Raw genomic sequence first — 27411 nt, forward strand, 5'->3', positions numbered from 1 at the left:
GTTGCTTTGTTATGGTTTGTTTGTTTTGAAAGTGACGTGAGTATGCTCACCTACTCAGTCTTCAGTCAAGGGCTAGAAATGAATTTGATCACGGTAGGAAATTCTCCCAATCGGTCAATGTTAAATGTCACCCAGAACTTCGTATAATTGTAGCAGTTTTAAGGAAGATTAACGAATAAAACAACTTAAGTACATAAGCCAACATCTCATTGAAAGTATTCCCTCTCAAAAAAAAAATCATTGAAAATATTTGTGCTAGTATAGGTTGAATAAAAACTATAAAATATAGTCAAACAATTTCAGAATTGTAACCAGAAAAAACAGATTTTGATTTGCACTAAACAAATTTTTTCACAAAAGAATGAATTAATGGTACAAAGCTGCATGTGCATGAATGGATGAAAAAAATGATCGTATCTTGATTCTTGAATATAAATCGGGGTTGCTTCTGTACTGTAGTGTTTGTTTCTTTGCATGTGTTACATATTCAACACTCTTGTGCATAAGTTGTAGTGTCTGTATTATATGTATGAACTTGTGCAAAAAATAATTTCTCAGAACCATCTAAAAGAATGAAATAATTAAGACAATAACTTAATATCTGAGCATAGCAGAAGGAAGAAGCAAAGAGAATTCAAGAGAAAACTGTTCCATTGATGGCAACTAACACCTTGTATAAATTCTTCTTTCTCGGGTATAGTTTACTTTCTATTGCAAGTGAAAACTCGCACGCCTATCCTTATAAAACTATACAACAACCGCTACATTAAAACTGAAGACTTACTCATATACATTTCCAAAAGAACAACTATATCAATAGCAATTTCTATGCAGTAAAATACAATAATCTTGAAATAGAGTAGATTTCATCCGTCATTTCCAGAACAGCATATATGTGAACAACAATTGAGGCAAGCAAGGCATCCCAGACCAATGCAAAGCTGATTCAATGCAGTAAGACATTGGTTGTTCATCTTGGAAAAGCACTGGATGCAGCACATGCAACAACAGTAACCACACACGGTGTCAAAGCAATTTGAGGCCGCTTTAAAGATTTCAGCCATTTCAATCTTTGCTTCATATCCTGGAGGAGTATTTTCAGCTGTTGCTTTCAAGTTGCCAAAGCCAATTCCTAAGTGCGGGAGTAGAATCATTCTCTGTCCTTGGACATTTGCCTCATATTGAGAATGTTTCTTTTTTAACACCTGCTCAAAATTATTTGAAAAGTATACTGTTAAGAAAGGCTTTTACTGATGTTTTTATCTATGTTTCATAATGTAAGCAAACCATAAATAGATTATGAGCTTTCAGTTAAAACAGACTTGCTGAGTAGATGTTCTTACTTCTTAGATACTTCAGTGTTATATCTTGAAGAATTAACGACTATTTTCAAAAGAAAAATTGTAGATATGGAATTTCACAATGAAAGCATTATTTAATATCATGTATATTTAAAAGGGCAGCCCGGTGCATTAAAGCTCCGGCATGCGCAGGGTCCCACCATTTTTGAGTATTGTACGCAGCCTTACCATATTTTTTACACAAGAGGCTGTTTACAGGACTTGAACCCATACTCACATGACAGCAACTTTACTGTTGCGCCAAGACTTCCCCCTTCTAATATCATGTATGTATATTTATTAGACAAAATATCAAAACTTTTGATACATACTGTTTTTTCTCCAGGTGATTCCTTGATCTTCTGTAGATGATCATTCTCAAGTATTATCATACATGTATACTCAGATATAAAGCCAGTCTGCAGGCTCAGTTTTGCAACCTGCCAATTAAATGATGTAGCGTAAGAAAATTTATCGAATAAAAGAGACAACTGAATGCATACTACATAAAAAGTGTAGTGATAGCATAGAAAGTATTCACCAACCTTCTGTTCTAGTTGTTTATCTTCTGAAAGCCATGCTTGAGCAGTAAGATGTTGTATTTGATCTCTTGCAGAAACCTGTTAAAGAGAAAATAGAGCAATATAATGGGTGGCGAGTAATAATGATAATAAAGGAAGTGAAACAGAATGTCAAAAGAATTGTGGAAATTTATTCATAAAGCACTATCTAGTTAAATATGAAAGGACGGTGACTGAGAATATGATGAAGCCAACATGTATTTGTGAATCACGGGCATAGCGAGGAAAGATAAAGATGGCATATTGCCCAGGTCTTTATAAAAATATAAAGACGTGAGAAGATACGAAAGAAAAGGGGGCAGAGCGGTGCACAAAGCTCCCGCATACGCGGTGTACAGGAAGGGGTCCCACAATTTGGTACGCAGTCTTACCTTGTTTTTTACACGAGGGTGTTTCCAAGACTTGAACCTGTGACCTTTCGGTCACATGATAACAACTTTACCGTTGCACCAAGCACCCCCTTGAAGATACGAAAAAAACCAAATCTATTTTTGAATTTGCCTAGATCCTAATTGATTAGGTCTTATAGTAATGAAAAAGCATGACCATTCAAGGAAAAACATATTCTTCAAAGTGGTTCAAATAAACATGAACTAGTTTACTTATGCACAACCCACAAACAAAATATAGAATGTTCTCTAAAGAAATTGTAGATATAAATAATTTGAAAAACAAAACAAGAAAACTTGAGTATGCTAAGTAGAAGAATACTTTACCCTTTGTACAGGTATGCCCTTATCCTTTTGTATCTTCAAATCTATTTCAAAATTACTGAAATCGGCCAAGATACCTTTGACTTTAAGAGTTTCAGGAAAATTTCCCTTGTATCTGCCGGATAAAATCAATGGACCCTCTGACGAAAGATCTGGGATATGGGACGGGTATACCTATCACAAAAAATTGGAGATAATGCCGTAAGAAAAAGCCACAAGCTCAGAAAATTGATAAATTCGAACAACGCTAAAGAAGATATAAACAGAAACTGAATGATCAAAACTGTAGCAGTGATATCCCCAGCGATATGAGTGAACTGCGGTACTCAGTATACACATGGAGGAGAAGAACGATTAAAAAAGAAACGGAACAACATCGTAACACATTTTAATATGATAATGATAATGATAGATTCAGGATTTTGTCATAAATTTGTCCTAGATTAAGACCTATAGCAGATTGTGAGATGAGGGGGTGACAGGTAAACCAACAGAAAAATAATAAATCTTCAGATGAATGACACTTTTTGAATACAAAGTATATATTTGGTAATGACCATGATAAATAATGAAAAGCAGGAAGCCAGAACATTTCTTTTTTACCTCAACTTGATCAATTCCATCCAACATGTCCATTTTGATATTTGCAAGAATGAGCGATGAAGCTTTTTCAAACAATGTCAGCATTCGAGGCTCAATCATATCTGGCATTTCAAAAAGGGAACAACTATAAAATTACTACCAAACACAGAATGCATACAAAATTTAGATAGGGCAATTGAAGAAACATGTTATGATAAACACCAAAAGAGAAAGTTTCTACTTCAAATGACCAACTATTTACACTACTTATATTGCAGTTTCTACTGCAAATGACCAACTATTTACACTACTTATATTGCAGATATTAATGCATTTCAACAAAGATGAGAGCTTTTCTTATAATTATGGATGTAAAACTAGCGTATACTACCTCTTATTTGATCCTTGAAGAAAACTCAAAAAGTTCATTGTAAAGTCAAATATCAATACCAGGTAAAGTCAAATGTTAATACCAGGTATTCCAAATAGAATTATGGAACCGACCCCTCATGTAATCTAATTGTTGTTATAAACATATTGACATGATTTGAAAACCAAAAATTCTTGAAAACCTAACAGTGTCATCTAACTTGCAACAAAATGAAATAAGCAAGTATTTTTTTAAACTAAGCAAGTATTTTTTTTAAATTATATTCAAAACTTACCTACGTCCAGTGCAGCATCATACTGGCCCCTACCAATCATAGCAAGCATCCTCAAGAAATAATGATTGCAGAATGGACCTGAGGTAGAATAATTTTTACAATTACTTAATACAAATGGGAAGAATGAGCAAGACCTTAAAACAGGGTTTATTAGGTTCAAAGGTATCAAGATTCAAAGCACTAGAAGACATACCTATACCAAAAGTATAAATTCGAGGGCATATAGAATCTCCATTGATCATATGATTTTTTACAATAGTACAAATTTGTCTCTCGTCTTCAACAGTTCCATCTGTAACCAGGAAAATTATCGGAACTGAACTTTGAGCAGCGGATAGCATTTCTATTGCCTGAAAAGAAAAGACAACAAATACATAAATAAATTGTACGCAATAACAAAGGGCACAAAACAATTCAATGAAGCATAACATGAGGAATAATCTCTCAACGCAGCAAGTAGAGCATAGATTGTCTTGTATGTTCAGTACATAACATGTTGGTTCAGTATTAACCACTGCTTAATAATCTTATGAAATTAATGTTTACTAAAAACTGCATATATTCAGTGTACCGTATTCAATGGATGTGAAATATTTGTACCACCCCCAGCTACAAAGTTCAAGTTGATCCACTCCCTGGCCCTTTCCACAGCATCATTGGAAGCCAATTCCATTGATTTCGAGTATAGATGACTCTCCCCATTAAAGGCTATAATTGTAAACATATCATCGGAATTTAGCTTAGAGAGAGCAGAAAGTAGTGCATTCTTTGTGTCATCCATTAGCTTCTCCTGCATGCTTCCACTGATGTCGATAATGAATATTATGTCCTTTTTGAATACCTAATTATCAAGTAGGATTAGAAGTGAGAATTAAAAAAAAAAACAATTTAAAACACACGTTCAAAGTTTACAGTTAATGTACAAACCACCTTCTTTTGAATATTTCCAGGAGACAGATACAAGTAGAACATCTCTCTTTGATCAAAATCATGCACAGATGCAGATTCCAAGAGAACACCACCATTTATATAACTTGAAGAAATCTAGATGCAGGTAACAATGTAACAAGCTAATAAGATAACCTCTCAATAACTGAAGAAGCGACAAAGAAAAGCATAGAATAAAATGATCAGGAATCTTACTGCATATGAAAAGCTAAAATCATCTTTTGACCATGAGAGAACTTCGTTGTCACATACGAAACCCATACTCCCAGCATGACGCCTCACTTGCTGGACAATCAGAATAAAATGGCAGTCAGTTATATCTTCTGTGAAACTTCAACAGTGGTGAGTGTTTTAAATATCGGCTATAGTGGCTCTACAGTGCTATAGTGTAGCGGAATTTGAAAAAAATAAAACTATTGTTTTGCAAAACACTATTTAGTACAAAATATTTAGTACTATCGCCTGTCGGAAATTGAAAAGAACCGGCCATTGAAAACACTGCAACAGTCCCATATATGAAAATCCAACCAAATACGAACCTGTAGGGGATGGCTAGTTGTCTTGAACAGAAGCTCACTTCCAGCAACAACATCCACATTCAGTTTTATCTTTTCTCTTTTCGACATTCTCTTACCAGCAGGGTTGATAAAGTCAGGAAAGGTGAATGGCACATTCAAAGAATACTCACCATTGGAGCATACTAGTTTCTGAGACCAACGCATTTTAATTGATAAATTTGAACCCCCATCAATCTGTTACAAACCAACCACATTGAAAAACATAAACACCACTAAACTAAACAGATATATAAATCAAAATCTCTCATCCTCCTCAAGCAAAATATTCACCTGCGGTATAGTTAAAGTAAATATATTTGATTTAAGAAAACCCCCATTTTGAGCTGGTGTGGCACTTTGATTCTCCTTGCACTCATCCATAACTACCAGTCGAGTTGAATATGATTTTCTAGGAGCATTCACTTCAACACCTAGAATTGTACCCTGTTAGCCAAATCATATCAGAATCACACACACACAAAAAAAATATATATAAACATATACCATAATAAACATAAAACCATTCCAGTAAAAAAAAAATGACCGTTGTGGTGAAATGAATAAAAAAATGGAGAAAATCGGAAACTTCAAACGGACACAAACAAACAGAAAAAGCTGCAAAAAAAGCAGTACCTCGTCGCCGATGGGAATGGCGATCCGGCAATCGGTGGTGCTACTACCAGTAACACAGTGGACTCTCCACGTGCCGGAGACGGTTACAAAAGCAGTATCAAGATAACAATCAATTTCCATTTCAATAGCGTTCATCTGAAGCGGAATGAGTGCCGGAGGATCACACCGACCGTACACGTGAGGTTGGTAGCTAGCGATGTCAGGATTATCAACGTTCCCTGGATCGTAGATCACCGCGTAAACCATTGGAGCTTTAGGAAGAAGTGAGATTGAAGATTTTGACATAGTTGGAAGCTTCGGTGGCGCCACCGCTCTGTCTTTTCCGAAGTATATGCGTTTTGAAAGCTTCATTCCATCGTCGACGGCTCTGCAGAATTCTTCCGCCATTAGAGAGAGTGAAAAAGCTCAGAGAAAAACCCTTTGGGAAAGGAATAGGAAGAAGAGAGAAACGTTGAGAAGAAGAATAAGAGTAATTAAGAAAAATATGAATAATAAATGTGAAAAAATGGTTTTATGTTTATGAGGAGTGGAGTGTGGGTCCCTCTCAAAGTATAAGCTTCTGGTTTTCCGTTATAAGCCACGTGAAGCCATTTGCATGTGGACACGTGTAATTGTAGTGCGTCGGCAAATGGAATGCAGATTCGGATTTCTTCATAAATAATGGTAAAGTGGACCAAAATTCGGTTTGATTAATCAATAATCAGAGTTGGGATTTGATTAATCTTGACTCAATTAAATACTACTCTAATAATGTCGTAGTAGCTTTTTACTTACTCCGACCTAAATTAAATTAAATTAAATAGGAATAAAATTAGAATAGTTTTTTTTTAAGTTAAATGACACAATTTTTAATGTATTGAATACACACTTAAAAATTTACCATCTCACAATAAAAATATAATTTTTCCATCTCACAATAATCACTTTAATTAACATAAAATATAGAACCACTTTAATGGATAAAAAATTAATTTTAGATGTTATTTTACGATATTAATAAATCATTAGTAGAGTATTTCTTTTCAATATATCATATTTTATGTATATGTATGGTTTCTCTTTTTCTAGTTTATTTAACTTATTTTTTACGTATCATCAATGAAAAATGAGTTATAATTTCTCTTTTTTAAATAAAATTAACTATATTTTTTAATTCATATGCAATATTTTTTTTTTGTGGCCGGAGTTCGAACCCCGGACCTTGCATATATTATGCATTCATATCCAATATATTAAAGTGACATGTATTTTATGAAAAGGATAAAATGTCTCTTTTTTTGTCTTAGATGAAGTGGTAATCCACTGAAATTAAACTCACACACAACTGTGAGGTCCCGGGTTCGAACCCGGGTCATGACATCCCGCCTTGCAATTTCGGCATTTGTCAGTTGAGCTATGACTTCTAGACGATAAAATGTTTTTTCTATTAGGAATAAAATATTTGTTATTGGATCATGTTAACTAGTATCTCCGTAGCACGGGTTAAAAATACTCTTTTGTAATAATTAAATGTACTTTTTATTTGCTTGTATGAAAGGCTCGGTAAAGTATATAGTTATGAAAGTAAGTGGGTATCTAGAGGTAACAATTACATCTTTCGGTCATTATTATAAGCAAAAATTTATATTTTAGATTCATTCAATAAATGATGTATGTGGTCTATAATAAAGATCATATACATCATTAATTGAATGAATCTAAAATTAAATTTTAGCTTATAATAGTGATCGGAAGGTTATTCTCAAATTGATCTAATGCACTTAGATTTGATTTTTGATTTTGTCAACCAAATGTTTGGTCAACTACAAACGCACCAATTAGTCATTGATAATAAAACGTTTTAGGATACACCGGATTTGTTTTATAATCATAATAACCACTCATCAATTAGTGTAACAAAAACTCAAATTACGGGTCAAACATATTACTCCTAGATATTCCTATGGATATTTCCAATCTAAAATCTTAAATGTATGACTTGATATTGAGTTTGATAAATTCACAATGAGCCGGTAACTTAGTTAATACTCAATGTGATTTTTTTTTTTTTCGATCACAAACTCAATGTGATTTTTACTGAAATTGCATCCTGTAATTTCATTGCAGTGAAGCCAAATTGGGTTGGTGATGATTTGTTATTATTGTAAAAAACGTATTAATCCTCATGCTACACACTCCGGTCACTATTATAAGCAAAAAAAACTACACTTTAGATTCATTCATTAAATGATGTATGTGGTTCATAATAAAGACCACCTACATCATTTAATGAATGAATCTAAAATTTAGTTTCTTGCTTATAATAGTGACAGGAGGGTGTATATCCCTGCCGTCAATGATAATGACAAAAATGGGTTCAAAATGAATTGATAACCTGACTAGAGACTAGATGCGCAGATGAATTCAATACGTGACATATCCATTCATTAATGTGAATAAGATGGACGTCCATGTCAGCATTCATTAAATAAAATGCTACCTTAGCTGTTATCACCCTCCAACTCGACCGTTGAAGTAGACCTATGCTTTTCTGAGAGCGACTCTACAAGCCTATCGTATTTCAACGGTTTAACCAACCTATGCTTCTCAACATTGCACTAAGGAAGGAAGACTTCAATTTTAACTTTAACCGAATTTTAACTAGCGGTTTTTTTTATCAAATAATCTAATTATTAGATTCATATACTAAGGAGAAGCGATAAATTCGGATGTAACTGTCCTTGTAAGCTTTGTTTAATTAAGGAGAATGCATACTATATGCAATGTGAATTTTAACTAGCATTTTTAATACCATTTGGTTAGGAATTAATCGAACAAAAATCAAGATTAAATCATCTTCGTCTAAAATTACAAGTAAGAATGAGCAAAAAAAATTGATGTTTATATTTTCGTTAAACTTTTAAGTACATTTTCATAGTATACTTTATTTTTTTGGTTACATATAGTATACTTTATTTAATTAATGGATCCTTATGCTTAATTTTTTTATATAAATATTTATTTCTTAAAAGGTTATTACTTTTTATTTTTATAGAGATTTATTTTAAAAAAATTAGATAAATAATAATGATTTATTGAAAGATATCACAATTCAATTAATTCATTTGTATATCTCACCCCCAAAAACAAACAGTTAAGTGATTTATAGAGAGAGATGTGATTGGATACATGCACTAAAAAAGTATATTGATTGTGTACAAATCAAGTCCTTAAACTGTCCTGGTATAAATGGAAATCTAATGAAATTATAAGGACTAAAATATAATATAACCATATTTTTATTAAAAAAACAATATATAACATCAGTGCATTGAATGTCTATTTCAGTTGAATAAAGAAAATTCCATTATCGATCAACCCAAAAAAAAAAAAAAAAAAAAGAAACTTTTCTATTTGACCGTTTGCAAGAGAGAGATCGAACTCTAACTCCAAGTGTCTATTGCTTTGAGCATTTCAGTATTCGCAATTCTGATCTGATACGACCAAGACGAGCAAACAAAGTATTATAGTGCTTTTATTTGTTTTGTCAGCAAAACATATATTATGAACAGACAAACCAACATAGTTATTTATTAATATTATCAGCAAACGCGTCAGTGGATGGATAATGAGCTCATAAACGAGTAAACATAACTATTTGCAGCAAACAAAGAGACCCCACTAATAATATTATCGCTTCTGAACTGCAGAATTCAACATAACAAGTATATCAGGGTATGCTTTTGGTTTCTCTATGATGTATTATAAAATCTGAGACTAAGACCCCACTATTCAGTTCCACTCTCCCTCAACCCCCCTCCCCCACAAAAAAAAAATAAAATAAAAAAATTATAAGGAGAGAGAGCACCGGTATCGTGTCCTATTGATGATTTAAACTTCCGCAACATTGGCTAAGAACGCACTTCAGTAACAATCTTCCGGTGCTATTCTACAGCAGCTTTGACCATCAAACTTACTTTTCGGCTGAGAATGCAGAAGGGATCATATAAAGAAAATAACTAATTTACATGCCAACCAAGTTATATTAAACACCTCAAAATTTTGGCTAGTCCAAGAAATTCTTGAGGCAGGCCGATATAACTAGTCTGTGCAATCTTCCAATGTATCACCAAATCAGCTTGATAGTTTAGACTCGGAACATAGTATAGCATAATCCCATGACTGCATCCTAGCCAAGGAATGGCTTTCCCCTTTTCGAGACCAACCAAATACTCTCCTAAAACCATGATGTGCAAACTAGATTTGAGCAAAGAGCATTTCATTCCATGTATCAGGAACACCAGGCAAACACCAGTGTAAGCAATCTTGCACACCAGGCTTTGCTGTTAAGCTGTACCGTGATATATGACCCTCATCCCTCAGCTGAGAAGGACCTGTTATGTCCAAAAGTTTGACCCTTGTTCCCTTAACCGCACTTGCAGCAACTTGATCACTGGACTCCTCTTCCAGTAATTCTTTTCCAACCGACATTGGTTTAGTGTTGTCACAACTGCCTCCTGTGTTCCATTCCCCACCAAAAAAATGTCTAGGAGAAATGGTACGATAAAATGCTTTCAAACCTGGATATTTTGGAAGCTGTGAATCCACCCAACTAACAACGCTACGAATTGTAAGATTCTTGGCAGCCCAAATCACAGCTATCTTCCTATCAGTATTTGGGACACCACCAACATGCATTACCCATCGATTGGCATTAAGCTTCCCTCGATTCCAGTGATGACCAGTGTTGAGAACCAGGACATCAAACTTGTGTATAAATTGACGCAGGAATGCTGGGGGCCGATCAAGGTGCATTGCATAATCCGTATCTGGGTTGTTTACATCAATAGGTTCAACATCACATAAGCTTGCCGACCAGTAGTACAAAATGGTAGTATTAGTCCTTGAAAAACGATATGCCCATCCATTAGGACGGGCAGAGCCCTCGGCTACAATCAAACCATATTCCTTACCCACATCTTCAACATCATTTGTCTCCTCACCACCAGTTACCATGCACATTAAAGACTGGTACTGCTGCCGACCTAATGAGTCTCCCACAAAAGCTAGAGTTTTGTTTTGCATCCTGAATACACAAAGATTAACAATTAGTATAGGTTTATAGTTTTTTTCTAGTTGAACCAAAACATATGGGCTAAAAAATAATAAAAATGTAGCCGGGAAAGATGGAGCATTTATCTAAATCAGAAATTCAGAGAAACAAAGGCATCTGTCATACAATAAGAGCAAAAATAGAGTAAATTGAGTGACATGACACTATCAGGCTAACACATGCCCCAACCAAAGCTTGCCAATCCTGTATGAAAGCATGGAGCACATCATGCCTCTGTCATTTCAAATGAGCTTATCGGAAAAATGAATTGAAAAATCACAATGTTCAATGAAATGTTCCTAAGGACAACAGACGAGTTCAATCTATATGCACGGATCAAAAGAATGAAGTACCTTCTAAAAAATTTAGAACCTTCAAACTCCTCCATTTGACAATCTTTTGGTTGCCATCTAAGCCTCTCGTATGCAAAATCAGTACGTTGCATCAAGCGGCAAGCCCACATTGCAGAGAGCCACTGTTTGCAACCAAAACCTGAATACAAAGGATGTTTGTTGTCTGGGACCCATTTTCCTTTTGCATAGTTACAGGCTGGAGAAAGAGTCGACACGAGAACATCCATTTGTTAGCAACACTCACAAGTATGCTGTCCATTAATCTAACTTTATGATAATTATAAAAGGTTTCAAGATGTCTTCAGAAATTAAAAAGAAAAATAGTTTCCAATAAATAATTAGGCGACGCACTTCACTAGAAAGGTCATCGTTAGAAAATAAGTTGAAGAGCATTCATCAATTTTCCTTGACCTGTTATGTTCAAACTTTCTTTAGAAACAATAGGAAAAATTGGTTCCTTATAAAAAATTCAGATATTCTATGAAAAGCGGCTCATTTCATAGAACGTATTGAAAAGCATGCATGACGCATCAACTTCATTTCAACTCATCCAAAAGATAGTAAACATTTCAATAGAATTTCATGGATGATAAGCAAAAATATTAGTACCTTTGTTTTCTGTAGCATTATTCCAACTTTCTTTTCTGACAGGTATAGAATTTTTTTGTGGATTTTTTTGTGGATTGTTTATGACAAGATCTATTTTAGGTTCTTCTTGTTTGGAATTTTTCTCCCCCTTAGCTTCATTACTTTTAGCCTCAGATGTTGTTAGGTTGGAAGAAGTTTGTAGACCATGGCTTTTCCCAGCTTCCAAAACTCCTTCATGTTTTGTTTCTTCATCGGACACACTTGACAGGATTTCTACACCATCACAAATGAAATAAATTTATGCCCCGAGAAGGTAACATGCAAATGAGAATAACATAGAGAAAAGGAAAAGAAAAAAAAACCACATGGCAAGAGCTTTATGGCTAAAAGGATTGTAACATATCCTGGAATATAATGTATTTTAGAAGTTGTCTACAACAACAAAAACCAAGCCTTATCCCACTAAGTAGCTAGTGTGCAGAACCAAGCCTTGTCTACATTATTTTTAATTTACGCATACCAACTTGCTTTAACACAACGGTAGCTGGTGTGCAGCACTCCAATAACTATTGTAACGAACATGTTAAGCAAATAAATGTGGCACCATAAACAGAGGTCAACATGTCCTTGTTGGATACAGAATATGGTACCACATCATGAAGCATTGCAAACACCTTAGAGAACCATAGAGGAATAAGGAAAGCAACATCTTACTTACGTTCTGTATGTGAAGTAGTTTTGGTATTACTTTCACCCATGCTCTTTCCAGAAGAGCTTTGTGCAGAAATCGTCTGAGATGCTAAATCAAGATCTTGTTCTTCCAGCTCAACGGTGGTCTTTTTCTTTGGCCAGGATGAGTCATGTTCCGCCACATGCATATGTGTATCTAGTTCCTTCACCGAAGAACTGCTAACTAAATGATCTGCAGCCATGTGAACATGGTGTAGAAAGGACTGAGAATGATGCAAGCATACTACTGAGCACATTAAATCTTGGTTGCAAGAAGATAAGCCAATAATTTAGGATAACAGTAACTGTAGATTGTAATTGTAATTCTCTTCGAAGTTTCGTTGCCAGATAATTCATCACACCCATGTGCAAACTGTTCAGCACGAGTTCTTGGCATACATGCAAACTACACGCTGCCGTCCAGTTGTCATTGTCTTCTCTGACGGTCTAATTTGACTGGTCATCACCTTCTCATTCTGCTCTGCACCAATTGGACCGTATTTGCTTCTCGTGATTGGCAAGTTTGTTCTTCCCTAGATTTTGTGTTTCTAAGGCTACCATTTTTTTGGTCCGTGCTTCTTGCTGCTCTGTGTTCAGTTTTCCATAGCTGAGTATCCAAGGCTGAAGCCTCTAAGAAAAGTAAGATTTCAAAGCCTCTAAAAACTTTAGATTCATAGAATGTTGTTGCAGTGTGGTTCTTACTTCTTAGGTTAAGGCCTTTCAGAACAAGTCACTAAGAAGTTGGATGATATTGATGTCCGTGAAAGAGTTGACTGGAAGATGGCTAATCACCAGCCCGTATCTCTGTTATGGCATTCTATTGTGTTAATTGGAATTGTGACTGGGATTATTCTTTCTCTATTATTTTGATATTTCTGCTGAGATATTTGAAATATTCTATTAAGATTTAAGATATCCTATGTGAATATTATGTTGTAAATAATACTACCTCCGTCCCTAAATATAGGAGCCTTTTGCCAAAATTACGGGAATTAAGAAAGTGGATAGTAGTATTTTTACAATTTTATCCTTAAGAGAGATAAAGTTAATTTATGTTTTCAACATAATATTTATTGTTGATTGAAGAAAAAGATGCAAAATAAATAAGGGTATGTTAGTAAAGAAATAATTAATGTACTTGGAAATACCAAAAGGGTCTTATAAAAAGGAACAAATTTTTTTCTCGAAAGGGTCTTATAATTAGGGGATAGATGCTGAAATGGTTTGAGTTTTACTTTACCCATATATAATCAAGGGGTTTAGTTTAACCTATTTTATTATAAAATAAACATAATGAGAGTCAGTCTCTCTAGTCATTCAGAATAATTCACGTATTTCTCTCTGAATGCAATTTGGTATTAGAAACCCAACAGTCCCAACTCCCAACTCAGAAAACCCTAACAGTCCCAAATTTGAAACCTGAGCTATCTAGTCATTTGTCCAACGAACATCAACCTTTGGCCGTCGACACTAGATTCCGAGACCATCAATCCCATTTCAAAACTTGAGCTAGGCCTAACTAGCTCCAAATGCTTGGTCATGGAGTGAGGGTTGTCCAAGTCTTATAAGGGCTACTTTGACCATATCTCTACTCAACGTGAGGTCCCAACAATACCAATATAATTAGATGCACAAAAGCAGGTTGGACAGGTGAGATGAAGGGTATAGCCACACAGAAGAAAAAACTACGCCAGACAGTTATTTCAGTCTGTAAGTATTAATATTTTTTAGAAACCTTAACAGCAATATACATACTTTTACTTTCACGAAACAAATAGAAAATAGATATCTGGATGTGATAAATATAATGGAAGTATCAAAGAAAACAATTATGAAAATGGAAGTATACCTGAAGAAAACTGCAGCGGTGATTGGGGAGGAAGAAAGGCAGTAAGACCAGGTGTTTTTTCCCATGACCATAAAAGGATAGTTGCACACATAAGAACAATGGAAATAAGAGAAATTTCTTTACCCTTTAATCCATTAAACCCGGTCTTCATCCTGCATATAAACATAAAATTATAAATAAAAAGAAGGGCTAGCTCTCAAGTCTCATCTTTTGAAACAGTGTCGTCAAATAGCAGCGCTCTAGCACTGTAACATAGCGGAATTTGAACAAATCGCTATTATTCCTAGTAAAGTAATGTTCATTTCACCTCCATAGTGCTCTCTGAGTCTTAAGGCCTACCCTGACTCTGGTGAGTCCTCGAGACCCAACTCATATAATCTAAGTTTTTTATTATAAAAAGAAATTGTTTAGTTCATTGCCCTCTTTTTCTTCCTTGCAATAAAAATTCCTTTAGCTCTAACATGCAACTTAAGAAACCAATCAAAATCAACACTTTCAATTAAAAAATAAGTCTTTCCTAATTCTATTATGTACCATTTGCAATTTAATTATGTATGAAAGTAACAAACCTCACCAATCACCATGATCTAAATACTGCGATTACTTAATAAAACCACGGGGAAAAAAACAACTAGGTTTAGTATATAATAGAAACAAACATGCATGAATTAAGAATGGATCTGGGAGGTTAGGGAAGAAAATAACCTGTTTGGGATGAAAAAAGAAAGAGAGGAAACTTCAAATTGAAATTTTGATGAATCTTGGGTAAATTTGAATGTGAAATGAGGAAGGATGAATGGCGAGAGGAGAATACGAATCTGTGAATAAATAAATCGTACTCGTACGGAGGAGTATATAGTCTAGATACTAACGAGGATCGCGGCCAACGCTTCAACACGAAACACAAATGAAGAAGAGAAACTGATATTTCAACCAAAGTTTAATTACATTTGTCCTCGTGAGTATGCATAATATAAGGTTTCGGTTCAAACTCCGGTCACCACAAAAAAGAAAGTTTACAAAAAAGAAAGTTTAATTATATGTATTCAACTATGTGTTAGAATACTTGCAAAGAACAGGTTCGAATTTCGAAACCATGCCCACTTATTTTGTAAAAAAAAAAAATATACTAATTAAATATTTTTCGCAATCACAGTGGGAGAACTTTCTATCTATAAAAATAAGAGTATAGAACCATCGTGATTTATTACAACGCGTCAATTTAATCTTTGATAAAAATAAAATTCAAATAAATTCAATATATTTTTAGTCCTTTTAAAACTGAGACCTTTTAAGTTTAGTTCTTACTTAATTTTAATAGTTTTTTAAATCCTTACAAAAAAATTATGCACTTAGTATTAGTCTCTGTTCAATTCAAATTTGTTTAATTTATGCTTAAACTCTAAAGTTTTTGAACAATTTTTTGTAGACGTGTTAAGAATATTACTAAAAGTTTCTCCGCAAAAAATTATCACAAAATTTGATTTCTACGTCCAGATTTTATTACTTTATCTGTAAGTTTTGTCGTTTTAAAAAATTCTTGTTTAATTTGTTTCATGCTAAAAAATTCTAAATTTTAGTAAATGAACCTTTCATAGTGTTCTAAACTTATCTCAAAAAAATCATTCAAAAATTTAAGAGTTTGAGAATAATTAAATAAACTTTGTTTTAGCGGGACTAAAATTAGAAATAAATTATTTTGTAGGGACTAAAAAAACTATTAAAATTAAGTAAAGGCTAAACTTATAAGTTTTCAATTTTATAGGGACCAAAAACATATTTAACCCTTATATTAAAGACAAAGTAGTCTTTGATTAATTATAATAATAAAAAAATATAATAAAAGACTAATTTATGTTTAGTATTAACATATCAAGAACTAATTTGGGTTTTATTTTTGTAGTAAATGAATTAGGCCGTACGAAAATTGTGAAGGGCCAATATAAATCTTCACTCTAAAAATAAGTGTTATTTTGATTATAAAAATTTATTATTATTATTATTATTATTATTATTATTATTAAATTGACATCAGTATAAAACAACATTTTGGTTATCGAAATAACATTTCTCAAATACAAATTCTTATTAATGTGGTCAAAAAAATACAAATTCTTATTAATCTAAATACAAATTCTTATTAATGTGGTCAAAAAAATACAAATTCTTATTAATCTAAACCTCTACCTATATGAAGGGAATTCAAAACTAAACCGTAATTTCGTAAAAAAAAAAAAAAAAAAAAAAAAAAAAAAGTAAAACGTAATTAAATTTTTATAGGACTTTTTTTTACAAAATTACCCTTAACAATTTAATTCTTTTTAAAAAATAACTATCTTTTAGTTGAATATTTCATCCTACATATTTCTCCTTAATAATTTAAATTGAAAAAACATCAAGTGAATTAAAATAAACTAAATATTTTACAATAAATATACAACGAAATACAAATAAAAAATATAGATAAACTACCATGTTAGTGCACATCTTTCCGCTAGTTTTAATTTTAAGTTTTTTATATATAATTTATTTATTTATTTATGTGACTCCTCTAAGATGGATGGATTTTTTTGGCCCAAGTGTTTGTTACTATCAAGGACATCGCCGCCCTTGAAATCCAACATGTTTTGACGAGTGTTCTTTTTAGTAAAAATGTCCAGGACATGGAAGTAAAGTTTGAGGTGACCATAAAACAGAAAGCATTTTTTGTGTGTTTGCAAGCGGCGTATGTTTTGGATTTTCTTCTAGCTATCCTTAATTATGAGTTAGGCCAGCATATGTGTAACAACCCGATTTTTCGCTAGATTTATTTTATTATTTATTTATGTGTGTTATATGTGCTCTTGTGTGATTATTTGCCTCTGTGTGTATTTTTGGTCGGGAATTGTAGAATTCGGTGTTAGAAGGGTATTTTAGTCATTTTGGACTTAGGGGTATTTTGGTCATTTTGAGAGTAGGGGTAATTTAGTAATTTCGTTGAGGATTATTTTTAATGCTTAGTGAGATTTGTTATTTTACTAAGTGATAGGGAGTTGTGGTAATTTATTTTATTACCGGTAGGTGACCGTTAATATTACATTTTACCATTAAGTGAGTAGTAACATTTTGGGTTAGATTAGTAATGGGTTAGGCCCATTAAGGCATTGTGAGTTGAGCCCAATTAGGTGGAACCTATATAAACTCTAGTTGGTAGAGAAAATAGGGCTTTACCAACATTTTCACAATTGAGAAGAGATAGAGAGAAGATAAGGGTTTGAAGAGGAGATCTAGAGAAGGCTAGAGGAAGCTAGAGATTCAAGCTTTGGGAGCTAAAGTGAAACCTTAGTGTTAATTGTGAAGAATTAAGGTAAGGGGGTTAGTCTTTAATCATAATCTTTTAGTTTAATTTCTACCCTAATTCTTTGCATAATTGTGGTTAAGTGGTTAGTTTGATTTTAGATGTAGAAATTCGTGCTTAATTTTAATGACATGATTATGTACATGAATTGAATGATAATTGTGTTGTTGTTGTTGAATTTGTATGACAAAATGGGTATATATGAACATGATGAGTTTTTGTATGAAATTGATGATGAATAATGTTGTGGTTGTTAGATTGATGATGAATTCATGTTCAATTGTTGTTGTTGTTGATTTAACATGTGTTGTTGATGAATTGATGCATTGGGTATCATGATTTGGTGAATTATGAGGAGATTTGTTGTTGTTGTTGAAAGTTGTGAGAGTTTTGGTGAATTGGTGAATTTTGATGAATTGATGTTGTGATTGTAAGTTGTATACATGTTTAAGTGTTTTGAAGTATATATGACCTATAAATATCTTTGGGATTAAGTTTTGGGGTTTGGGATGATCAAAATTGGGATTTTTGGGTGAAAAGGGGTTGGAACCCGAAACTTTTTGGCAGGAATTATGAAGGCTCGCTTGAGCGAGCTGGAAGCGAGCTCTAAGCGAGCCAGCCCAGAACTTTCTGGATGAAGTTCGCTTAAGCGAGCTCCAAGCGAGCAAGTCCATGACTTACTGGAGCTTTGTCGCTTAAGCGAGCAGGCCCTCGCTTAAGCGAGATGCACCTTTTTCAGCCACTTTTGATTTTCGTTTCGTGCACTTGGGGACCAATCCGGGCTTTTTAAAATGTTTCTTTTGACTTGTTTAACCTCTGTTTATACATTTAATCCTACTGGAACATCATTTGAATCAAATTGGACTTGATTTGTGAATCAAACTCAAAACTTTTGAAAATGGTCCCAGAACACCGATTTTCCGAAAACTCGGTTTCTCCGGAAATTGAAGTAGGATTAATGTTGTATAATGTCTATATGATTTCTAAAACTGGTTGTGATTGGTTTCATCAAGTCTTAACATGTTTTGCTTCAAAAATTGCATTCTTTTGTAAAAATGATAAAGTGAGACGAACTTTGCGATTTCCTTGATTTCGTCGTGTTTAGCCGGTGAAACGCCAAGGTATGCTCTACTGCATGTATATGTAGTTGAAAGGTATACTTAGTTGAGGCATTGGACCTTGTTACTTGGTTTTGGTTCAATAACTTCAATTATTTGAAAATGAAAGAAAGATAGACGAACTTTGTGGAAAATGGTTCCTTTGAACCAATTGCATTATAAATATTTCATGATTAGTTTTATATGATTAATTGAGGGTATGTTGATGAATGTTGATGGTTGAAAATGATGTTATCATGAAATGTTGTGTTGTTCCATTTTACTTGGTTTATGAAGAGTATATGGAATCGTTGTGATATTTTGTAGTTGATGTTGACGAATGTTGATTCATGATGATGACTCTTACCGAATTGTGATTTGTTGAATGTGTGGACATGTATACTTGATAATGGAATTGTTGTTGAGATAGTCAATGTAATTGGAGGTGTACTTTTACATTGTCGTTGTTTTGTTGAAGTTGTGCATTATTGGGTCATTGTTGTATGTCCATGCATCATATCATATTGAGTCATATGTTGAAATGTAAAAGGAGGTGTACTTTTACATAGTTGTTGTAAGAGGAGGTGTACTCTTACATAGATGTGCGGTTGGCATCTAATGACTGTTGTTACGGTACCGCATGCATATATGTGTCAAGTTTAGGCGCATTGCATAATGATATAGAATCTTGCTTGAATGTGATTAATGTTTGATAGAGATAAATGTAATGATGGTTGCTTGTGTGATATTGGATTTGTTGTATGAATGTTTATCTGGAGGTTAACTGTTTATGCAAACTATTTGGTAATTGAATTGCTTTATTCATTTCAATTATTATTTGTTGATTATGATTAATGTAAAGCTTACCCCCAGTGGTTTTTGCCGCCTACCTGTCTGTATGGATGGGTAGACGCTGTGCATGAGTAGTTGCTTTGTGGTGAGTGCTAGATAGCGGGAGCTTTCTCCGTTATCGTCTGGAGTCGTAGTCTTAGACTCTGATTAGGTCGTAGAGTCTTTTATGTTTTGTTGATTTCTGTTTATCTAGTTGATGTTGTCCATTTGTCGGACTTGGAGGATTTTTAGTTGAGGTTGTATTTGACCATGGCATGTATATGTTGGAGTTACTTGATTTGTATCCGCTGCGATTGTTGAGATGTTATATATATATATATATATATATATATATATATATGCATGTATGTTTGGATTTTGTTGAGACGTAGCGTCTATTTCTCGAATATTTGTTATATTCGTGTGTTTTATCGCTTTAATAGAAATAGGGTGTTACAATATGTACCACTAGAGTATCATATTATCCTCAAGTACCACCTCCTGATTCCATTATTTCTATTTGATGAGGTTTTTCTTGTTTGTCGTAAGATAAGTCTGGACACCTCTATGAAGTACACAGTCTATTGTAGGGAGCTTCCAAACTTCTAATGCAGACATGACTTTGTCAAGGATATCATTTTTAAATATTCAAGCAGACAAAATATTTGCAAAGAAAGAGATTGGCACATAGGCTAGCAAATGTTATGGTGTACGGTTGAGTAGGCGGGAAACATGCGTGTGTGGTCTTGACTGGGGTTTTCCTCACTTGTAGAATTGGGGATTGGGGCCTTTAGTGCGGGACATGTATCTTTTAAGATAATTGTTTTCGTCATTCATAAAGGATTGGCGATGCAACTTATTATTCCTCTATCTTTCATTCCCATGTAATTTTCTATTTATATTCAGTATAAACAGATTAAAATATTTGTTAAATTTAAATTTAAATCTTAATTTATGCTAAAATTATAGAAAATATGAAAACTAGCTATCTTTTGGTTGAATATTTTATCCTACAAACATCTCTTCAATAATATTTTTTTATACATCTATAGCTATATTTATATGATATATAAAGAAAGCAACCCCTTTTAACTCATTTGGGCTGACTTTTTCTTTTTTCAAAAATACCCTCAATTTTCAATACAAATAACACATGTAACAAATAGATAAGATTAAATTTAAATATTAAAAAAATATAACAAACACGGTATGAATATATGTATGTCTGGATTTGTTTCCTTTATCCCTTAAAAAGTGTAACAAACTAGATAAATATATTTATACTTACTTTTTCATTATCCCAATTATACCCTTAAATATATTTTCCTATAATAAAGATTGTTGTTGGTGTCATTATAAAAAAAAAAATAGATTATATTTTTTTGTTATATTGTTGATGTCATTGAAATAGATAATCATAGTTAGTTTGGTTTGTTATATAAGTTGAAAGCAACAAACATTTATATTTAGTTTTAATCAAAATCAAAATTTCATAAAAAAAAACACCGTTCATAATTTTCAAACGTTAGTGCAATAAGAAGGGCGAAAAGACGATAACGTAGCAGAATTTTGCATATAAAATAAACAAATATTTTATAGAATTAGTACACGGGATGACAAAAGAATTCATATAAGCCCACAAATATATTTTCACATTAAGTTCAACTCATTTAGTTCATGAACCAAGCCCAACGAATTAGTTGTTAAATCAAATTTTAAGTTATATTCGATTTGGTTCAACTCATTGTCAACAAAGCAAGGAGTGAGCTGGCTCTAGTTTGGAAGGCAACAGGAAACAGGAAACGATCTCTCTTTTTACGGTATATTTTTTTTCTATTGGATTAAATAGGAAAATCTTTAATCAATTAAGATTTGGATGAATATGCCCGAATAAAAAAGTTGAGAACAATCTATTACCATACCAACCCAAAACGGATTTGTTGCGGTCAGGCATCCGTGCATTCACAAAGTCATCGCATCAGAGATCGTTGGATATAGATCGCAAAGTTCATATTTACAACTCTTTTTATATTGTTAAAAAAATAAAAATCTAAAGTGAAATCTAGACTATACAATCTCGATACAACGATTTCGATGTCACAAGTAAATTAATGCATGCGACTCCTAACGACAGAGAATCCAAATCCCTCAACACTGATTCAGATCTATTCCATATCTTTGTTTTTTGGTATTTCAGGTATATTCCATTTCAAGTATTCCAAATCGTGTACAATTAATATTATGCGATTACTACATCATTATTTTAATATAAAGTTTATTAGCATATGACAACATAGATTTCTACTGACTCCCTTCCCCTGCCTCTATTTATAACACACGTTACCTTCAGAAACATAGAGACAAAGTGAAAGAGAGAGAGGGAGGGAGATGGAGAGAGAGATTTCTCAAATGATGGCAATTTTAGGGTCAGAGTCACATACTCTAACTTCTACTGTCAAAATTGTTACTCAGGTAGAAGTTGAGTGTGTGAAATGCTACTCGTGCGGTTTCACAGAGGAATGCACACCTGCATACATATCAAAAGTATGTCAAAGATACCAAGGCAAATGGCTTTGCGGATTGTGTGCTGAAGCTGTGAAAGATGAAGTTGTTAGATCAAAGAGACATATCACCATTGAAGAAGCTTTGAATCGACACATCAATTTCTATAAAGAGTTTAGATCATCAGCTTCTCGTTTGAATAAATCAGAGCCCACTATTGTTGCTATGAGCAAAATTCTTCGTCGGAGTTCAGAGCCCCCTATTGGAGTTTAAAGATAAAGGCAAAAAGATGTTAGCATATGGATATAAGATGTTAGATTTGTCTCAAATGAGTATTTTCAAAATACCAAAATTTTAATTTTTTTTATAGTATAGATAATTAAATATAGGCTAAATACTTCTTTTAGTCCGTTAAGTTTAACAAAAATATCGGGTTAGTCCTTTAAATTTTTTAAGTTTTAAATAGGTCATATAAGTTCTTTTAAGTATCAAATAGGTCTTTTAAGTTGTTCATATAATGCACCTATTTGAAATTTTTTAAGTTTCAAATAAGTCCTTAAAAGGGTAACAGTGTATAAAATCAACTTAAATGACCTATTTGAAACTTAAAAAACTTAAAAAATTAACCCGATATTTTTGTCAAACTTAAAGGACAAAAAAAAATATATTTAGCTTAATAGTCAAAATTGTGTAGTATTGACATGTACAAAGTGGTTGACTGCGACATGTATTTAAGAATAAAGATTTTTTTTTGACAAAAGATAAATATCTCTTTTTATAAAGAGAAGTGTTATTTGAACAACCATTTGATTGACAACTTATGAGACAACCATAATTTACAAAGAAAAAGTAGGTATTTGCACAAAAACCAAAGCAATATAGAGATAAAGTAAAAACTAATGTGTGTATGAGAGAGAAAGTTCTGACAAAATGGATGTTCAAATATCATTTCTCATTTATAAATCATCAATTTATTACTTCAACTATATATATCAAGTAGTACTAAATATATAAAATATGTCAATCAAATCTCTCATATTAACCTCTCAACAAAAACAAAAAAAAGTCTCTCAAATTAAGATGTTAGCGATTAATTTGATAGATTTTATCTGTCAAGATTTATTTATTTTTTGACATATTTTCATATACTTTGGGACTAAAATGACTAATTTCATATATTTAAGAATTAAATTGTTTTCTTATTATCCATTTTTCCATGGATAGTGTCATGGGCAAAGATCTAGTTTAGGAACTCACTAGGGAAAAGGAAAATCAGGGAAAATTAGTAATTACATCGTTTATATTCATATAATGGTATCAGAGTTCTGGGGAGTTTAGCTTAGTTAGTAAGGACAATTCATAATATATGCAAGGTCCAAGGTTCAAACCTCAGCCACCATAAAAAAAATACAATGGTATAAGAAGATACATGATGCAAAGTGATGGCATAACCTTTATTCATTGAAAGCTGAACCTGTTTTTACTTGTTTCTAAGCAAGAAAATAGTCAAGGTTTTCTCTAATTGTAAAAGAGAGTTTACTTTAGACTAACTATGGTCCTGAAACTCCAAAGCTGAAACCAATGAATGCATCACCTTACCGTATAACCTGTTTAGTTAAAAATTAATAGAGAGAAATGTTGATTATTTTGGAATTGTTAGAATGAAAAAAGTTGATTAAAATAGTTTAGGATTCACTTTATATATTGATCCTATTTAAAACGAAGTAATCTTAACTAAGTGCACATTTTGTATCACGGTGAATTGAACAAATCATCGTTGAAACTACAAAATATAATTTTTGCAAAATCACAGCGGTTCAACATAATTTTATCAAACTCGCTTTGATACCAAATAAACACCACCGATCTATATCTATTAACAAATCTTCTGATTACCTGTGCAATAAGTTCCCACTAATTATTTCATCATTACCATTACATTCTTATCCACACAACATTGACCATTTTAATTAGTCTTCAGAATCACAAGTCAATGAATTCATATTGAATAAAACCAATTCAAGATCATGTTCTCTTTGAATTTTCAGGTCCACGAGGAGGAAGAAAAACAGAAAGTTTGATGGAATGAGCACCAATGTAGAAGTAACACCCAAAATAACACTGCTTTTAAGGTGGCTGCAGATAATTAAGAAAGTGTCTCTTGTTGGTGAAGATAGGACAAGATAATCTCATCATCATATATTTGTACTCACTTCCAAATTTCACATAGAGCAAGATATAATTTTCATCCTTGGACAGTGCAACACCGTTGGTGAAACATGGATTATGTAGGACAAATGGATGTCATCTATCTTATGGGATGTAAGTTGTGCACCTGCCTCTCTGTGCTCCTGCCTCAATGTTAGAATAACAACACCAATTTATGAAAAAAAATAGTCAAGAAAAAATGCAAGCAGAGAATATGGTAACTTCGAATCTAGGCCTTTGTTCATTACCTCCTTTAATCACTTACTTATCTCAACCAAGTGAACTACCCATTCCTCCAAAGTTAATTGTAATTATCACTTTGATATAGAGCGGTTGCGGTAACATTATATTATCACCGAAAATTTAAAGTTTACAAAGTACAATTTGTCTATTTTGTGTTCAAAAAGACAATTTGTCTAGCAATTCTATCACTAAACTTTGTACACAGGAGTTTGTTAGAGAATATGCCAATTTTTAGCTTGTATAAGTATAGCTTAGTTGTAGTTTTTAGTCTCTTAGAATATTCTCTTCATTAATGAACACCAGAAAAATTGTTCATTACACACAAACAACAATTCATGAGTGTATAATTGAAACAGAAATGCTTAACACAACGACAGATAATATCACGACAAGATTCAATTGCCTTAATAATACCCATTACTTCCGTGTTTTTCGGCTAAAGAAAATTTTAATTGGCTGATGGCAATTCGTGAGACATTCGGGATGAAATGTCTCGCGATATATAGCATCACTGTAATTGAAATAACGATATTTTATTTTCTCGCTTTACTCTCTACTAATCACTTTAGATGATCCAAGAGTTACATATCAAAGAATGTATCTGTGGGATCATCAATTAACCTGATTCAACCATTTGAAAGATTTACAAATAACAAGTAGTGGCTGCATGTAAAATAGGAAAAATATTCAAGTAAACCTTACTAAGAAAAATAATGTGCTAAAAGAACTGTTTGTCTCTCCGTTAAACTGATTACCACAAACAGATTATAACACTTTGGTTTTGGATGAATGACTAGTGTTGCAGTCATGGGACCTATTATGGTCGCTTGGCCTTCAATTTATCATCACCTATTGGATAGGCAATCACTAGGACCATATTTTGACTATTCTTAAAATACTATGTTGAAAAAGACTAATGATGGTTGCTCATGAATCACGACAGACATAACATTTCAATATTTTTGTCTCCAAACCAGGTGCAAAAAGAAAACAAAAGTCTTGAAAGTAACATTTATGCATGCATATCAAAAGGCACCACATTTTGATGCATCATTTGTAGTTAAAACTTAAAATGGTCCCAATTGAAAAAGATTCCCTTATTATGGTTACATCTTTTTACTCTTGTTTGTGGCTGCAATGCAAGTCTTAAGTCTCAAGTTTTCTTATTTGGTGAAGAAGCTTCAAAAATCTCCATATCTACTTACCTAAATAGAAAAACTTGCACATGGGCTAACTTTAAGTGATTGCATCATTTCACTATATCCTCTTGTCATTATCTTACAAAGGATGAGATAATCACTAAAGAGTTCTGTGTCCTCTACTTCTAAGGCCACGTCTATCCGGTTCTTAAATGCGTAATATGATGTTATTATAGTCTTTAAATGTATTACAACTTTAAAAAAATCCTTCATTTAGTTATTTTATGAACCGAACTTATCAATAAAAGACACATCGATTGTTGAGTTGACTAACAAAAGATATATTTGATAACCAATCTATTTAAAAAAACACATTCATAGAAGATTTTGTAATTTTGATACACTCAAGAAGTTATACTCACGTTGTCTGACATATTCGAATGGGTCCATTTATTAAATGGTTGTTTACTCATTTTCAAAATTTAAGATAAACTAAACCAAGTAAAACCGCCCTTTGGTAGAAACAACAGATTTTAATAAAACTATCAGAACCAGAAAGCATTTTTATCAGAGATTAGTATTTGTTAGTAGAGTAGAGTCAGGGACTCTAACCTCAATTTTGAAATTAAAACTGTAACACTATCTTCTGTAACATTGGGCAAAATCATGCATATCTATGATTATTATAAAATAATTTAGCAATTTTTTTTAATGACATATGTTGATTATTATGTTAGTTTATTTATCAAGACTTAAATCATGGACTTCCAACTCTTGAGCTACTCAACCCCAAATAATTCAGCAATCTAACACTTAAAAGCATGCATTCATATCCAAGTACTATATACTGTATTTGTGTGGATATACGTACTAATCAAAAGCCAAGTACCAATTTTTTCTGCATGCATTCACAAATTTAAATGGTTTAGACACAACTACGTACAAACCCAATTACCCTTATATAAATACATATTAAGCAATGTTTTTAACATTAATAACAACAATAAATAATTTTTTTAATACTATATTTTTCCATTTATGAGTATGCCTAAACCATTTAGGTTTGTGGTTGTGACCACAAATCAAATGTGCTATGATGGGTTAGCATATGACACGTCATGCCTAACGTAGCTCCCCGTCTTCATCTTTGTGATGGGGACCAATAAATAGACCAAATCAATAGCAGCAGCTTCCAAGCCATTGTTATTGTTAGTTAAGTTAATTGGTACCACAACACAATGGGGCTTAATTGCACAAACTACGTCAGTCTTAAAGAGACATAAAGTGCATTAAGACAATAAGCTGTTTATCACATGTTAAAATTAAAAACAATTATTGCCTACAAATTAGTAAATGACACTCAATGATTAAGATCAATTAATGCCTTAACAAATGCAATATTGGACTAAACTACACACAGGTAA

At 32.8% G+C, this 27411-nt stretch overlaps 3 protein-coding genes across 5 annotated transcripts; 1 reads left to right on the forward strand and 2 right to left on the reverse strand.

Annotated features, from left to right (window-relative positions):
- Positions 1 to 633: 633 nt before the first annotated feature.
- LOC146902914 (inter-alpha-trypsin inhibitor heavy chain-like protein) lies at positions 634 to 6505 on the reverse strand. 2 transcript variants are annotated; one of them, XM_085737296.1, is made up of 13 exons: positions 6020 to 6505; positions 5678 to 5830; positions 5369 to 5581; positions 5025 to 5114; positions 4812 to 4925; positions 4453 to 4722; positions 4075 to 4231; positions 3882 to 3959; positions 3238 to 3338; positions 2638 to 2808; positions 1886 to 1960; positions 1673 to 1780; positions 634 to 1205 (listed from the first exon to the last, which is right to left on the reverse strand). In XM_085737296.1, exons 1-13 carry the CDS (start codon positions 6404 to 6406, stop codon positions 867 to 869), a joined length of 2256 nt encoding a protein of 751 aa, XP_085593422.1. In that variant the 5' UTR covers positions 6407 to 6505; the 3' UTR covers positions 634 to 866. The 2 variants fall into 2 exon arrangements, with proteins under 2 accessions (XP_085593422.1, XP_085593421.1); XM_085737295.1 differs by having other exon boundaries at positions 4809 to 4925.
- Positions 6506 to 9655: 3150 nt separating this feature from the next.
- On the reverse strand, positions 9656 to 15576 carry LOC146902915 (protein trichome birefringence-like 16). Of its 2 annotated transcripts, XM_085739328.1 has the most exons (6): positions 15336 to 15576; positions 14631 to 14782; positions 12771 to 12974; positions 12074 to 12325; positions 11465 to 11660; positions 9656 to 11084 (listed from the first exon to the last, which is right to left on the reverse strand). In XM_085739328.1, exons 2-6 carry the CDS (start codon positions 14779 to 14781, stop codon positions 10256 to 10258), a joined length of 1632 nt encoding a protein of 543 aa, XP_085595454.1. In that variant the 5' UTR covers position 14782; positions 15336 to 15576; the 3' UTR covers positions 9656 to 10255. The 2 variants fall into 2 exon arrangements, with proteins under 2 accessions (XP_085595454.1, XP_085595455.1); XM_085739329.1 differs by lacking the exon at positions 12771 to 12974.
- A 6707-nt stretch (positions 15577 to 22283) lies between these two features.
- LOC146902916 (uncharacterized) lies at positions 22284 to 22813 on the forward strand. Its single transcript, XM_085736286.1, has one exon. The coding sequence runs from the start codon at positions 22284 to 22286 to the stop codon at positions 22668 to 22670; it is 387 nt and encodes a 128-aa protein (XP_085592412.1). The 3' UTR covers positions 22671 to 22813.
- Positions 22814 to 27411: the final 4598 nt, after the last annotated feature.

The sequence above is a fragment of the Medicago sativa genome, chromosome 8, assembly GCF_051527215.1.
Source record: "Medicago sativa cultivar Bolivia chromosome 8, Bolivia_mono, whole genome shotgun sequence".
NCBI lineage: Eukaryota > Viridiplantae > Streptophyta > Magnoliopsida > Fabales > Fabaceae > Medicago > Medicago sativa.